General features: G+C 41.4%; 1 protein-coding gene and 1 long non-coding RNA gene across 5 annotated transcripts in view; one reads left to right on the top strand and one right to left on the bottom strand.

The window, feature by feature from the left end:
- The first annotated feature begins 1 nt into the window (after position 1).
- On the top strand, positions 2–6497 carry LOC143298786 (uncharacterized). Its single transcript, XR_013057434.1, has 2 exons — positions 2–6020; positions 6113–6497. It is a non-coding gene; the product is annotated as an uncharacterized LOC143298786 (long non-coding RNA).
- A 910-nt stretch (positions 6498–7407) lies between these two features.
- LOC143299089 (uncharacterized) overlaps positions 7408–17757 on the bottom strand; it is a 35144-nt gene continuing 24794 nt past the window's right edge. For 3 of the 4 annotated variants that reach the window (XM_076612211.1, XM_076612213.1, XM_076612214.1), the window contains 5 exons: positions 15520–15674; positions 13844–14311; positions 13017–13076; positions 9920–10067; positions 8242–8524 (listed from right to left, as the gene is read on the bottom strand). In XM_076612211.1, the coding sequence (XP_076468326.1) occupies positions 8388–8524; positions 9920–10067; positions 13017–13076; positions 13844–14311; positions 15520–15674 (968 nt within the window). In that variant the 3' untranslated portion in view covers positions 8242–8387. The other variant, XM_076612210.1, reaches the window with a different exon arrangement.

Below are 17757 nucleotides of genomic sequence, written 5' to 3'. Positions count from 1 at the left end.
TCAAGTCAGGATCTGGGTTCAGTGTTGTACCACTCCTGTTTCAAGTCAGGATCTGGGTTCACGTTGTACCACTCCTGTTTCAAGTCAGGATCTGGGTTCAGTGTTGTACCACTCCTGTTTCAAGTCAGGATCTGGGTTCAGTGTTGTACCACTCCTGTTTCAAGTCAGGATCTGGGTTCAGTGTCACTTGTTCCTGAATTCATTCCCTGCTTGGAAGAAAAGGTTCATTTTTGGGTGGGCACACAGTGTGTGATTAGAATGATTGATGATGTTGAGATGGTAATTCCTTTTTTCAGACATATTATGTTAAAAGATGTACTCAAGTTAAACTGTTTGTCAAAACCAAATAGTTTGTGCAGTGGTATGGAATTTGGAACATTATTGAAGAACCCATTTCTTTTTGTGGGAAAACCTTATTTTTCCGTCAGAATGAAGTGGCCCTTATTTGAGAGAGGTGTGTAAGAGAAATAACAAACAGAAATCTGCTTAAGTACAAACATCTTAATGTAGACACTGTTCCTTGTAAGAGATAACAGGGTTCTTTTTCAGTGTAAACAGTAAATTATAGGAGTTGCCATCTTTTAATCCCTGTGACTGAAAATCATCAGTGTCATCAAGTGGGGAAGTCTTGATGTGTTCAGGTAACAGTAGAATGAGAGAAACGGTTTTGTCTATATCAGCAATGGTGTTTGAAGACAAAAGGACACCAGTTTCTCTCACTCTGGTTTATTCTATGTGGAATGTTGGATTGGAGAATCACTGTCCTACAGGTTGGGTCAGCTATGTTGCTTTGTTTGATGTTGGTTTGCTGTTGACTGCCAGGCGTTGCAATCTTGTAAGTTTAGTGCTGAGTTTGACGAATGGTTTGTGTGTTTCAGCAGCAATATGTTTGACCAGGACTGACATTTGTTCAGAAGATATAATGGTTATGCTTCTCAACTGTGTTCAGCACGTGTGTTAGAAATGTGTTTCCGCTCATTAAAATATCGAATAGTTTGGGTTTGTGAGAAATATTGACTATTTTTTCAGAATTTATGGTTATGCCACAGGAAAATCACTATACAAAAGATGTGTATAACAAGAGCGAGTAACCAAAGAAGCTCGTTTACAGTTCTGGGCCATCAACATTCTTAACATGAGATGAAGGTATATTTTATATTGATGTATTGGATTATTGATTTATTTTGACTGATTTTATACAGCATTTCACTGCCCCTTCAGGTAAGCCCCAGCAGTTGGAAATTGGTGAAGGCTAAAGGGAGTGTCCGTTGGTGGTGAAAAACTGTATATACACTCTGTACCATATGTCAGATCTGTTATTTTAACCCCGTCACAGAGCTTGTGTGTGTGAGTGCGAGTGTTTGTGTGATTAGGAATGTAGGTGCAGGTGTTGTGTGTGTTCGCAGAGGAGAGGGGTGTTTGGTTTTTGATTTTTATTCTCAGAAAATGGCTGTGAATGTAACCTGGAAAAAAAGCATGTGCATACAAATAATTATGGTCATGATGAGATGATTTTGATGGAGATATCTGGGGGAAAAAAGCGTCTCTCTCTCTTTCTTTCTGTCTTGGTACAAACTCACAAACATATACAGAGTGAGATTTTTAATGGATAGACAGACATGTGTGCGTGTGCGCGCACACACACACACACATATATATATATATATATGAAAATACAGCCTGACAGATTTAGATTGTAGCTAACTATATTTGATTTTATTGTTCTGGTCTTGTTTGCTAGTTATTATTTTTTTTTTTTCCCCCACAAACATTCACATTATTTTGGGAGTCATGAAAAAGAGAACCTCCCCGGAATCCCCTCCCCCTTGTTTTTTGTTGCCACAGTGAGAGGATTGTTTTTGTATGGGTGTAGATGTGTGCTGAAGACCCAGCTGAGGAATATCTGAGCTGTGAAGGAATTATCTCGATTGAAAAGCTTCAGTTGGGCATGGCTTGAATGTAAAGTACTGAATATGAGAGGGTTAGCCTTTGGCTTCGTTTTTTTTAGGCTGTAATATGGTTACATCATTGAATAAGAGGTTTTAATTTTTCTTGATTCTCTTTCTTGGGATTTCTTTGTTAGTTTTTTTAACATGGGAATATGTTTTGGATCTCTCTCTCTAATGACAGTATGAAGAATATACTTGACCCATGTGGCTAGTCTTTCATTGCTTTGTCTTCAATACTAATATGATGCTTGACACTGGTGGCTGGTCTTTCATTCCTTCATCTTCAGTATTTTATGTGCTTTGTGATACGAGAAGGCTTGTGATGTCACTGACAAATCAATATGTAATCACTGTGTACTTGGAGCTGCTTTGAAAAAAAGGTGAATTGGAGTGGAATCAAATTGTATTTTTGGGATATTTGGCTGAGAATGCTATGTAGGCATTTTCAGGTCAAAATGGGTGTTCTTTATTCCCACACGATGTTGTCAAAATTGTCCTTGATGCTTTAAACCATCATGCCTCACTTAGTTCTCGGTGTTGTCTACATCTGTCTGTTGGGTCTTTCTTGATCTTCACTACCTCTGCCTTATATGTGGCTCCACACATAATTATATGCATAGCCTTGCTACTTATGGTTATACTTTGAGAGAGTACATAACATGTCATTCATTTTTGGACTGTTTTCAGTTAGAAGCCTATTTGTAAACCCCACCTTCCTTGAAAAAGATAGAAGTCTTTCTTTCTACTTTTTTTTTGTTTGTTTTTGAGCGTCGGTATGTTTGTGTCATCATTGGAAAGAAGGTGTGTATTTACTACATAATTACATAATATGTTCACATATTTTAAGCTAAGATGATAATTAGATCTTTAAAAAGATAATCTACAAGTTTGGTAGTTTGCCCAGTTCATGAGTTAAGAGTAGTCTTCAATTTGATGTCTGTCCACAGGAGTCTTGTTAGATATTGGTGTTCAGTTTGTGTGTTTGTCCACTTGAAGTTATGTTAGATGCACCCCCGAAAACAGAATATGGCTGCCTATATGGTGTTGAGTTGATGCATGTGAACATCTGTAGCTATGTGTGCGCATGCTGGCACATGTGTGATAGCCTTGTTTTTACACAATATAGTAATAGTTATTCACTGTTGAACGCTTAAACACAAAAATGGATGGAAGTTGGTGAGAATACTGAACAACTCAACTGATCTGTTACAGACTTGACAACAAAAAAAGTGGAGACATTCCTATTCACCAGCATTCAGCAGTTTATATTTAAAAAAATGAAAATAATAATGAAAAAAAGAAAAGAAAATGTGTGTGTATGTAATATTGTGTTTCCTGTTTAGTATTTAAGTCTTCAGATGTACTAAGAAATAGAAAACTAAACAAAACAAAACAAAAAACAACAAAGAAAAAACAAACAAACAAACAAAAAACCCCAACAAGAACTAAACAAACAAAACAAAAACAGGGCAATTCCATTTGATCTTTCACTAAAAGATTTTTGAAAATTTTTCTTCAGTTTCCTTTTTAGATCAAGACAAGGGGAAGATTCAGTAGGCAGTGCCTTTGTGTGCAGTTGATGCGTATTATGCATGTGTATGTGTGTGATGATGCTTATTATGTGTGTACATGTGTATAGTGTGGGAATTGTACATTTGTGTGAATTTGCATATTATTTGTGTACGTGTACGCGAGTATGTGTGTTAGCTGGCAGGCAAGCAGATAGACTTACTGTCACTGAATAATGTCAGGTGCTCTGCTGACATCCTTTGTTCACACTTGTGTACTCACGGAATGCTCTCACACACGCAGCTTTCATTTGCATAGTTATTCACATGTTGACATACATTTGTGTCGCATCTATGCTTGCAGTGGTATTTATGATTATTATTTGCAGAAGATTTATTTCAACATGTACGTAGCTTGTCACATTGGTTGATAGAATAACCCGTAGACATAGCAATAGTTTGTTGAATGAATTGACCATTTGGGAGATGAAATGTATGCAGAGAAAACTTCTTTTCTTTTTTGTAATGGGCACAGTTTTTAAAGATGTGGTTTCTTCTTCTTTCTTTCTTTTTTTTGTATTTTTTTTGTATGGACAAATGATAAATTATTTGAAAATATTCCAGAAGGACAGAATTCAATCCAAGCATGGAAGTGGAGGATTATTATTATCATTATCATTGTTGTTTGTAGTCCAGCTGACAGCACAGGGCCATATCAGGACTACCTAACTATATAAATGTTCAACCATGTTAAACATGAAACTGTCACATAAAAAAAAAAAAATCATCAAGATAAACCTACAGACACAATTCCTGACACATTATCTTGACCATTTAGCTCCTTCAGGCAAATCGGACTAGGTTGTGCTCAGGACGTCAACCCTTCCGCTTATTTTATCATCCCCAGATTACAAAAAATCGTAAAAAAAAAAAAAAAAATGGATAACCCCCCGCCCCCCTTGAAAGCCAAACAAAAAATATACAAAAAAGACGATAGAGGCAAATAACACTGCAGAATGGTCAGCCAGTACCCATCCCAGTGTTTACATCTCACTACCTATTTGCCAAAACAAAACAGCACAGACAGTTCATCATAGACTACAGAAAAGAGAAAAAGTGTCAAGGCTTGCTTGAAAAAAAGAAAGAAAAGGGAGTGGACTGGGAAGGCAAAAAGGAGACAACAGTGAAGAAAGAAAAAAGACAGAAATAAAGAGAACAACAGAAAAGATGACATTCCTAGCACAGAATTTCCAGAAGGTGGGGATGCTATTTACACTGAAAGACCCCTGGCATCCCACACAGGGAATGGAAGTGGAGGAGGAACTGAAACAAGAATGAGAGCGAGGTATGAAAATCCATAGAATATGCATCATGTGTTTTGAATCAAAACCAGTACAAAAGACTAACAAAAATTAGCCTCCTTCAAAAATAAACTCAGGGAAGGGTGTTCATGAAATGCTTTAAACGTTAATGACCATTGTCATTTTCTTTCAGTCCATGAGAATATTTTCAGACCTAGTCACACTCACACACAGAGATCTTCCACACTGTTTAAAGGTGAAACTTGGGCTTCGTAATTGATTGAACCAGCAATGACTATCTCTTGTGTCTTGTTGGTTAAGCAGTTATCTGCCAATAGTGTCCATGAGAGTCTGGGTTGCATCAAAAGTACATTTTAAACTCCAGGTCTGTAGTCAACACCCAGATCGAACATCCAAAACCATTCATCTACATCACAACACCCAAACAATGCAAAACCCACCTTGGTGCACTGAAAAAGAACCTATGGCAATAAAAGTGTTGTCTGGCAAAATTCTGCAGAAGAAATCCACTCTGATAGATACACAAAAATATAGGCATGCACTCAAGGCTTGATTAGCACTATTGGTTATGCTGCTGGTCAGGCATCTGCCAAACACTGAAACAGATGTGGTGTGGTGAATTAGCAGTGACACCTGAAATTGAAACTGATTTTTTTTTCCTGATCAAAGTGAATGAATCAAGACAAGTTTTACTGCTTTTGGGGACATCCTTTACTTTATTTGAAAACAAAATGTTTTGTCTTTGTATAGATGATAATGCAGGGTAAGAAAGGAGACTTGTAGTTTAAAATAAAAGGAGATACTTTTTTGTCAGTGAAGGTAAGGATAAGGCGATACCTGGCAGTGTCTATGAGGTCTTGATTGTAAGACCTATAATCCATCAATCTTTGGCTTTATCGTAAAACCTCCAATAATCCATCAACCTTTAGCTTTATCATAAAACCTTCTCGTATAATCCATCAGTCTTTGGCTCGACTGTAAAACCTCCTATAATTCATCAGAGTTGTCAAACAGTTTGGTACATTCTGTTGTTGTTGGGTTGTTTTTATTATTTTTTTTGTTTGCTTGTGTTTGGTCATAGGATATTTCTGTATCTGAAAATAGGGCTGTTCTTTGCAGAGGAGAGTGTATTGCAAGTGTAGTGGACAACACATGTGCAGTGAACAGTCTTTCTCCCCGTTAAAATTGTCTAAAGGTGTCTATTTATCAACAGTCTTTCTCCCCGTTAAAATTGTCTAAAGGTGTCTATTTATCAACAGTCTTTCTCCCCGTTAAAATTGTCTAAAGGTGTCTATTTATCAACAGTCTTTCTCCCCGTTAAAATTGTCTAAAGGTGTCTATTTAGCAAAAGGAAGGCATTGTAATATTTTGCAAAAGGAAGGCAGTGTAATAAGGAGTCATACTCATAGTGTATTTTTCCTTACTAAAATTGTCTAAAAATGTCTATTTTCCACTGACAGAAAGATTCCTGTACAGAAAATGGCAATGATAGTAGAAAATTGACTTCTCCAGCTGTTAAGATTTTTTTGTGCTATTTTGTTTTGATTCTGTGGGTGCTGAAATGTTGGGATGTAAGTGGCTTACATACTGTATGTCTTGCAGATATTTATTTGTGTGTGTGCGTGTGTGTGTGCGTGTTGTTTTTCTGACTGCCATTGATGATTGACAAACAATGCATTGTACTTTTTCTTGAAAGAAATAAAAGCCCAGAAAATGTCTTTGTCTCTGTCACTCTCTTGTTCTCTCTCTCTCTCCCTCCCTCTCTCTCTCTCTGTGTGTGTGTGTGTGTTGGAGAACAGCAAATTGTGGTAAATGAATATAATTTTATCTTTCTCCATCCATCTTTATTTCTTTCCCTTTCTTCCCTGCTCTTTGTAGCAGCCTTTTTCTGAAGCCCTCTAAGCGAATCAAAGTGACATGGGCTTGGGTGTTTTGGACTGGATGCAAAAGAACTTGTAGGGGACATTACCAGGTGACTCAACTGCAGTCTTTTGCACCACACTACAAAGATCAGTTATGCCGGTGATTACGGATATCAGACTGGGATGCATGGCAGATGAATCACAAAGAAAACATGTTTCTAACTGAAGTCAGGTGGTATGTGTCAATGATCTAAAAACAGTTATATTTTTCAATCAATGGTGTATGTGTGCTGTGACTGGTTCTGTGATTGCTGAACGCATAATAAAGATGTAGTCAGTGAGAGCTATCAGCCTCAAGCAATGTAACATGACGCTTCATCAAAGAACCCAACCTGGACAGATGGATGACACACCCATCACTTCCCTCTGTTAGGGGGACAACACAAGACAGCAAGATCAAGCACATATTGTGTTTTGAGATTTCTTTGGCAATTTAGTCTTGCATTTCTCATACGTATGAAGTGTAATTCTTGACCTTTGACTTGTTTGTAACTAAGGTGACCAGAAAGAAGGCATCATCACACCTTCTGTTTTCAGCAGCAACAGAAAAACAAAAATAAAGTACGAATCAACTTCTTCCTCGTGGCTTTGTTTCAACTGTGGTGTCATCTGGTTCAGGAAGGTGACGGGCAGCCAAGAAGGGTTCATTATGAACCATTAGGTAACGACCTTTCACAATCAAACCTACACAACACATGAGACCAGCAAGAGATGGCCGTTTCTTCGAGGAGCAATGCTTTTGATGTAACACCACAGTTGTGAATGCCAGCTATGATCAGACCTTCTACAGCATCAGTCTCCAGCATCGGTATCTGTTTACACCTACAACAAAACAGACCGTGTACTACAGTATCTGATCAGAGACCAATCTGTGCATTGTCGGTGTTTTCTGTGCCTGCATACATACTGAAGTCTCCTTGAATACTCATCTTGTGATGCTGATGCAACTATCTAGCATCCACAGTATGTATAGCTGGCATTTACAAAGCCTGCAGTTGTGATATGAATATCTGATTCACCATGTTTGATGCATTAAAATGTTAACACTGAATCCAAATCAGTTGTTGACTGATACTGTCTTCCATACATGCACTGTGCACTTTTTCAATATATACACTAAAACACTCTGACACAGATAATTGTATACTCCATATAAAAATACAAAGCCCAAATTTTTCATATCTTTTTTTTTTCATAATTCTGGCTAGCTATTCTGGTTAACAATTCAAATAAACCTGGTATTCTGACAAACCTGGTATTCTGGCTAGCAATGAACATAAACCTGTTAGTGTGGCTAGCAATGGATTTAAACCTGTTATTCTGGCTAGTAATGAACAATACCAAAGTACCCCAAACCACTGTTTATTCAGCCTGCTTGATCTGTCTGTTCAAGGACCCACAAGATGGACCAACAGAAGTGGTGACAGTGAGGATGGACAGAGCTCAGTGTTCTCACTGGCAGTGGACACAGAACTGGGGATCCATGGGATCCAGAATGGTGTTTGGGTCTTTCTGTACCCCTCCTGCACACAGTGATCAAACAGAATGGTGTTTGGGTCTTTCTGTACCCCTCCTGCACACAGTGATCAAATAGAATGGTGTTTGGGTCTTTCTGTATCCCTCCTGCACACAGTGATCAAACAGAATGGTGTTTGGGTCTTTCTGTACCCCTCCTGCACACAGTGATCAAATAGAATGGTGTTTGGGTCTTTCTGTACCCCTCCTGCACACAGTGATCAAATAAAATGGTGTTTGGGTCTTTCTGTACCCCTCCTGCACACAGTGATCAAACAGAATGGTGTTTGGGTCTTTCTGTACCCCTCCTGCACACAGTGATCAAATAGAATGGTGTTTGGGTCTTTCTGTATCGGAGGAAGGTGGCAGAATGGTTAAGACGCTCAGCTGCCAATACACAGAGTCCGTGAGGGTGTGGGTTCGAATCCCGCTCTCGCCCTTTCTCCGAAGTTTGACTGGAAAATTAAACTGAGCATCTAGTCTTTCGGATGAGACGATAAACCGAGGTCCCGTGTGCAGCACGCACTTGGCGCACTGAAAAAGAACCCATGGCAACGAGAGTGTTGTCCTCTGGCGAAATTACGTAAAATGAAATCCCCTTTCATAGGTACACAAATATGTAAGCATGCACTCAAGGCCTGACTAAGCGCGTTGGGTTATGCTGCTGGTCAGGCATCTGCTCAACAGATGTGGTGTAGCGTGTATGGATTTGTCCGAACGCAGTGACGCCTCCTTGAGAAAGTGAAACTGAAACTGAAACTGTATCCCTCCTGCACACAGTCATATAATAAAATGAGATAAGCAAACACGGACATCCATCACAAAACACAAGATAACATTTTAAGAGCTCCTGCCCTAGCTTTGTTTTTAGCATTGGCCATTCTAAATGTGGACTTCTTGTTGCTGAAGATGTGTAATCAACTTATGTAAGCTTACAACTGTTTGGAATTTGAGGAGGAGAAAGAATACTTTGTCACAGTAAAGAATGTTGACTAACATGTCTGTAAACTATTTTATATATTTATATTGTTGAATTTCAAGAATGTGTCATTTTATCATTATAATCATGTAAAATTCTATGCTTATATGTTATGAACTGATCAATTTGTTTTGAGGTACATTTCGGGTTCATATAATAATAAACTTTAAAACTTGTCAAATGTGTGTGTGTGTGTGTGTGTGTGTGTGTGTGTGTGTGTGTGCAAGCATGTATTGTTTAAAAAAAAACAGGACTAAAAATTTGACTCATCAAAATAGCATGAAGACTACGTTCTTTCTTTCTCTTTCCCTCTTGACATGATGTGATATTCATACATATACATATATATATTCTTGGCATATATGAGAACTTTTTAAAACCACCACCCCATCCCAAACACAAATACAGTTTTAAAGGTTAAAAGATTAACCAAGACTGTTTTTCGGTCTATTCTCCGTTACATTGTGAAAAAAACAAAGACATCTGGGCCTGGATGTAATATCTGATATCTCTCTGTCTCCCTCTCTTTCTCTCCCACCACCACCTGGCCCACAGGCACATGAAAATGACCAACACACTGCCAGCAAAGAACTACATATGTGTGGAAGAACTAGATTAACATCTCATGAACGATGCCATCAGGTGGCTGCTGAAAAAAAACTGAGACCGAGACTGAAGAGAGAGACAGATGTTTATACCACATGCAGCACTTCTGGCAATTTACCTAAAGGAATGAGACTGCAATCAGCGGAGGTGACCTGTGTGTGTGCCAGTTTCGACAGATGGCTGCGCACATTTTGTCTCAGCCTGGGGCTGGCCATCTGCAGGTAGAAGTTCTTGGACAGCAGCAGACACTCCACACCTTCACTGATCTGTGTCACCACAGACATACACACCTTCACTGTGTCACCACAGACATACACACCTTCACTGTGTCACCATGGACATACACACCTTCACTGTGTCACCACAGACATACACACCTTCATTGATCTGTGTCACCACAGACATACACACCTTCACTGTGTCACCACAGACATACACACCTTCACTGATCTGTGTCACCACAGACATACACACCTTCACTGTGTCACCACAGACATACACACCTTCACTGATCTGTGTCACCACAGACATACACAGATTCACTGATCTGTGTCACCACAGACATACACACCTTCACTGATCTGTGTCACCACAGACATACACACCTTCACTGTGTCACCACACACATACACACCTTCACTGTGTCACCACAGACATACACACCTTCACTGATCTGTGTCACCACCGCCATACACACCTTCATTGATCTGTATCACCACAGACATACACACCTTCACTGTGTCACCACAGACATACACACCTTCACTGATCTGTGTCACCACCGCCATACACACCTTCACTGTGTCACCACAGACATACACACCTTCACTGTGTCACCACAGACATACACACCTTCACTGTGTCACCACAGACATACACACCTTCACTGTGTCACCACAGACATACACACCTTCACTGTGTCACCACAGACATACACACCTTCACTGTGTCACCACAGACATACACACCTTCACTGATCTGTGTCACCACAGACATACACACCTTCACTGTGTCACCACAGACATACACACCTTCACTGTGTCACCACAGACATACACACCTTCACTGATCTGTGTCACCACAGACATACACACCTTCACTGTGTCACCACAGACATACACACCTTCACTGTGTCACCACAGACATACACACCTTCACTGTGTCACCACAGACATACACACCTTCACTGTGTCACCACAGACATACACACCTTCACTGTGTCACCACAGACATACACACCTTCACTGTGTCACCACAGACATACACAACTTCACTGTGTCACCACAGACATACACACCTTCGTTGATCTGTGTCACCACAGACATACACACCTTCACTGATCTGTGTCACCACAGACATACACACCTTGACTGTGTCACCACAGACATACACACCTTCACTGATCTGTGTCACCACAGACATACACACCTTCACTGTGTCACCACAGACATACACACCTTCACTGATCTGTGTCACCACAGACATACACACCTTCACTGTGTCACCACAGACATACACACCTTCATTGATCTGTGTCACCACAGACATACACACCTTCACTGTGTCACCACAGACATACACACCTTCATTGATCTGTGTCACCACAGACATACACACCTTCATTGATCTGTGTCACCACAGACATACACACCTTCACTGATCTGTGTCACCACAGACATACACACCTTCATTGATCTGTGTCACCACAGACATACACACCTTCACTGATCTGTGTCACCACAGACATACACACCTTCACTGATCTGTGTCACCACAGACATACACACCTTCACCACAGACATGCACACATTTCTGATTCTGTCATTAAATAAATAAACACATGGATAAGAAAACAGAATTAACATGAAACTGTTGCAGAACTGCTGACTATGCCTATTCAAAAAGAGTGTAAGTGTTCTGGAATTTAATATTTCAAAAGGCTTATGCTGAATCGTTTCCGAACAGCAGTTCTACACTTGAGTGCCTTCCAGTTTGCAGATCTGGTTTCATCATATCGATTCTGTGCAGTGTGTTTGGCAAATGTCTGGAATTTTCACCAGAATCATTGCTAGAAAGTTGAAATAAAGATAAAAAAATAAAAAAATAAATAAAACATCAACGAATATGAGCATGAAATTTGACTTGATGTTATAACAGTGAAATACTGGACAGGACTGCCCAGGACTCCCCCCTGGAGTACCAGATGGACCCCAACCCAGGACATCACTACCACAGAACCCTGATCAAGCCATGACCCCACCCCTCAGTGACACCTTCAAGGCACCAGCCAGCAGGCTGTACACTCCTGTCCACAAGGATTGTTGCTTTGCCCAAGTAGAAACATTTACATTCCAGCACACAACTGTAAGAAAAACTCCATTTGGATTGTGGTAAAAAACAATCAAAAAACAACCTGGCTTGATAAATGCAGCTTACACATCTTTTTGCAGTAATTCAGCTAATATTTCTAAAAATCCTTGATGTTTTTATGCTTTATGATTTACAGTCATCTGTACATGACTATGTACAACCTCCCTCCCCTCCCCCCCACCTCCCCTCACCACCAAAGTATGCAAAGAAAGTCAATTGATGTATCATTCATTGTGTGGAAATGCTCACATTCCCAACACACAACTTTTGATTTGATAAAAACGTTTTCCTGACAGTAGGTGGAAGTACAATTAGGACTGAATGATTTTGATTCCAGGTCTGCAGTATTTGTACTGCTGCTCTAAAAACAATCCATACTGCTGACTGAACCCTCTCTGAATCCACTCCCACATGTTGGTCAGAAATACACACCGGGTGCTAATGATGCTGGTGGTGTCTGTGAGTGTGTCAATGGTTCAGTGAATGAGAGAGACAGAGAGAGACAGAGAGAGAGAGACAGAGAGAGAGAAAGACTGTGTGTGTGCATGTTGTGTGTGTGTGTGTGTGTGTGTGTGTGTGCGTGTGTGTGTGTGTATGTGTGTGTTGTGTGTGTATGTGTGTGTGTGTGTGCGCGCGCGCGCGTGCGTTGTGTGTGTGCATGTGTGAGTGTGAGCAAGCGTGCATGTGTGTATATGTGTGTGAGTGCATGAAACACTGAGAAGAGGCCAGGGAGAGAGAAACGAAACACAAACTGACTGCAAGAGACCAACCACACCACTCCTCTCCCACCCATACAGTGCAGACACAGACACATGCACACACAGCGGCCAGTTTCCATTACTCACCAAAAGGAGACGTCTTTTAGGCGGAGGGTGTGTGGGATCCAGGCACAGGTCCTCCAGACCCTGGAGACAGAAACAGTCTCTCCATTTCTACAGGCGCTGTAGCTGACAGTTAAAGCGGTGCACTTCCATATCAAGGGTCTTGGGTTTGAACCCAGTATCAGCGCCTGGTGGGTTGTGGGTGGAGATTTTCCCAATCTCTCAGGTTGACATAACACCCTTTGTGTGTATACACATACAGGAGGTCAATACCCATGTTAAAATCCTGAAAACTGTGCCAGTGTTTGGTGGGTAATCGAAACAAAAACAAGTACACCCCCGAAAACAGGAGTATACCTGCCTTAACAGCGGGTTAAAAATGGTCATACATGTAAAAGCTCACTCACACATACAAGTGAACAAGGGAGATGCTGATCACAAACACAGAAAGAAAGAGGTTCAGTCTCCGCACTGTCAGTTACAACCATGATTCTCATTTATCCAGCAGCTACGGTTAAACTTGCCAAAATGAGTAAAATTTACAGTAAAGCATTCTCATCATAATTTGCTCTACTATTACTGCTGACAGACGATTATATGACAGGTACTGGTTTGTATATGTTTTTCACTGAGTTTCATGCTCAGACTGACTAACTGAAGAAAGTGACCATTTGCTCCATGTTTGTGCCCTCAGTACCCCACGACTGGAGGGAGAGGAAATAAAATACTGATCACTGTACACATCCATTCATGCGCATACACACATATGACATGCACATACAAACACACACACACACACACACACTTCATCATCCAGCCCACACAGTCACAGAAGACACATGTACACTCACAAAGACCTCCAGAGAGTGCAGTGTGTCCACCAACTTGTAGTTACAGTTCTGCAGCCAGCTCTTCCTCCTTTCTGGTGGAGACAGAGACAGGCAGCTCTTCCTCCTTTCTGATGGAGACGGAGACAGGCAGCTCTTCCTCCTTTCTGATGGAGATGGAGACAGGCAGCTCTTTCTCCTTTCTGATGGAGACGGAGACGGGCAGCTCTTTCTCCTTTCTGATGGAGATGGAGACGGGCAGCTCTTCCTCCTTTCTGATGGAGATGGAGACAGGCAGCTCTTCCTCCTTTCTGATGGAGATGGAGACAAGCAGCTCTTTCTCCTTTCTGATGGAGACGGAGACGGGCAGCTCTTCCTCCTTTCTGGTGGAGACGGAGACGGGCAGCTCTTCCTCCTTTCTGATGGAGATGGAGACAGGCAGCTCTTTCTCCTTTCTGGTGGAGACGGAGAGCACCCTGTCAACTTGTAGGACTGGTTGTGATTCAGCACCAGAGGAAGAAAACAAAGCATTAACTGCAGACGAATCGACTGCACAATTCAGAGGACTGATTATTAGCTCATTTCACTTAACTATTCATTGCCAGACTATTTTGAAGAGAAAAGAAGTTCATATCGAAGCAAAGGTCAGTGTGTGTGTGTGGTTGGGGAGTGAGGGGAATAAGTGCATGTATGGAGGGGCGTTTGTGTGTGTGTGTGTGTGTGTGTGTGTGTGCGCGTGCGTGCGTGCGTGCGTGCGTGTGTGTGTGCGCGCGTGCGTGCATGTGTGTGTGTGTGTGCGTGCGTGTGTGTGTGAGAGAGAGAGAGTGAGAGAGAAAGAAAGAGAGAGAGAGTGTGTGCATGCGTGCATGTCTGTACACAAGTGTGTGTGGGCATGTGCATATCCTTGTGTACAGGTGTGCGTGTGTGACTGTGTGTGCATATGTGCATGCATGCACATGCACACATTATTGTGTGTGAGTATGGATACACATGCAAGAAGACATAAAGGTGTGTGCACTTGTGCGGAAGGGAGAGTGTTTCTCTTACAACAAAAGGGGTTGTGTGGATAACATCAGAAACTGTCATCCAGTTATCATCATCATCATCATAATAATAATAATGATAGTATCTATGTAGCGCTGCATCTTGTGCAGAGACAAATCTAAGCACTTTCGCACCAGTCATTCTCACGCATGCAAAACTCTAAAACTGAAGAAACTGAAGACAAGGAAGAGGCAGGGGAGGGAGGCTATCTGGTGACAAGGTGGGTTTTAAGGCCACACTTGAAAGAGCTGAGTGCGGAGACCTGACGAAGCAAAAGAGGAAGTTCATTCCAAATGCAAGGTCCAGAGATAGAGAAAGAACGGCGTCCAACAGTGGAGTGTTTGAATCTGGGTTTGCGTAAACAGAGTGGATCTGAAGCGGATCGTAAAGAGTGAGATGGAGTGTACAGGTGAAGGCAGCCACAAAGATAGGAAGGGGCAGATTTGTGAATACATTTATAACATGAGTGCTGATCATATACTTTATTCTGTGTGAGACAGGGAGCCAATGGAGATGTTGGATAATAAGACTCAAGCAGAAAATATTTCTTTAAAAACATAAAAAACCACAATGACCCCAAAACGTGGGGGTGAAAAGAAAAGGCAATCAGCTGATCAAACAAGCAGTAGACAAACAAATAATCCTCCACTATTCACCTCTGAGCTCTCCGCTATAACTGGCACAGAGTCACTGGGCAGAGACTTCTGACCCTTCACTTTGTGCTTTGTCATGCCGCTCTCTGCAGCCTTTTCAGTGAAGATTACACGCATAATAGTTGAAGTTCCAGATGCGTTTCGGCCTGCGTTTGCTTCTGCAAAATTTGCACAGTCAGCCATTGATTTATTTATCAGAATCACATTTATATGTATGTTTGGAGTTTTTTCTAGCTAAGATTTCTTTACTGTCAGCAGATTCATGGGTAGGACTGTCTCTAAAAACCAACTGTTATCATCTGCAGTGGGCTTAGTAGGTAGTGTCCAAAGTACGTTAAATCAAAACTGGCAGTATCGAACACCTCTCTAGTGACTCAGCAGCAGTGCAGAGTTTCTTCTGGAGTGTGGTTTCCTGGTGGCCTAAAATGGATAGTCACCCTGTGAACTGCCGACACTGACTGCGACAGACAATCCCAGGTGTGGCTGTGTATGGGGGGACTTGGAATGAGAGTGATGCCACCAAAAGAACTCAGATGATGGGACAGTACAAAAAATCTTTCCTGATATATCATTGTGTGATTTTTCAGTCTGGACTATTGGACAGGCAAAATGAACTGTGGTTTAAGCTGAGAAGACTGGAACCACACAGTCAAGTCTCATTCACTAATTTAATGAATCCATGTTCCAGTCTTGTATTACCTATCTTCGTTATCATAAATCTTTTTTTTTTATGACAAAACATCCTTTGATGAAAAATATTTACTAATTTTTGCGAGGGAAATTCTTTTCTTTTCCTTTTTTTCTTTTTCGTAATTTCATGAAGAATATATCACATATCAGAAACAGAGTACAGTACAGTTACAAGACCTGTGAAAATGATGCTGGCAATACAGTCACCAAAACAAGGTATAGCCAAGCAGAAATACACTACCTATAGGTTGATATAACTCACTATAAGCAATGCACAATGTACTGAACACTCTTTCATGCTTCTTGTCCAACAAGTGTTTGGTGTGGATACCGCTCTCTGCAAATTTAGGTGTTCTGACTCCTGAAATACAAATATTTTTCTATTGTAGCAGTATACTCATTGTTCAGGTCCATATGAAACTTATTCTGTAGGTTTGGTTAATTCCGTTTCATTTATAAAAAGGAGGAGTTTGTATTATACTCCATGTTTGGTGTTACATATACTTACCATGTCAAACTGATGCAAACTAGGCCTATTGGTTTGCTCTGCTTGGCCGAATTTCGCGCGGCTAACAGTGAAAAGACGGGCCCGCCCGCTCTCAGCCAATCAAATGCCTCTAAAAGCTATAAGCGCTGAATCATTCCGTGGCCATCGAAGAAAATGCCCCATGAGAACCACGGCGGAGACACGGGGACGGACGGGCGGGCATTCGAGTTTGACATGGTAAGTATATGTATCACCAAACATGGAGTATAATACAAACTCCTCCTTTTGGTGTCATATACTGTACCATGTCAAACTGATGCAGAATTTAAAGCAAATGGAGGAGGGCAACGCCTACTGGTTCGTATGGGGAGCCCTTGTAACTGAGACGGCGGTGTTAGCCGCGACAAAGGAAATCCCCTTGGAACCGTCAGCCCTGGTCATACGGAAATTCCTGAGGTAGAAGTTGATGAAGGGATTCTCAGACCGCCAGAAGGCTGCCTCCAAGACATGCTGCGTTGGCGCTGAGTGCTGGAAAGCAGCTGAAGTAGCTATGGCCCGCACTTCGTGTGCTCTGGGATGAAGACAGCTGATATCCCTGTGTGCATGAGAGTAGGCTCTACCAATGACTTGGGAAACCCAGCGGGAAATGGTGCCTGCAGCGATGTCTTTCTTGTAATTCTCATTGAGGGAGATGAGCAGACGCCTCTGAGAAGAATGCCTATGGCGAGACCTATCCCAATAATATTTGAGACACCGAACAGGGCAGAGATGCCTATCCTCATCATCTTGGGCAAGAATATCGGACAAAGGTCTGACCCTCAGAGAGGGGGAAGGAACCTCAGGGTCTTGGTTCTTAGCCAGAAAACTCTGGAAGGAAACGAATAGTGATGGAACCATCTCTGTGGAAGGCCAGATCTTGTGGCATTCCACTAAGACCATGCAGCTCAGTTCTACGACGGCCTGTGGCCAGCCACAGAAGGAAAGTGGTCTTGAGGGTGAGGATGTCAAAAGGAATAGTCCCCAATGGCTCGAAGGGCTGTTTTTGAATGAAATCCAGCACCAGG

This window comes from Babylonia areolata, chromosome 24 (genome assembly GCF_041734735.1).
Source record: "Babylonia areolata isolate BAREFJ2019XMU chromosome 24, ASM4173473v1, whole genome shotgun sequence".
NCBI classification, from domain to species: domain Eukaryota; kingdom Metazoa; phylum Mollusca; class Gastropoda; order Neogastropoda; family Buccinidae; genus Babylonia; species Babylonia areolata.
The sequence above is the reverse complement of the archived record's forward strand: the minus strand, read 5'-3'. Positions and strand labels throughout refer to the sequence as shown.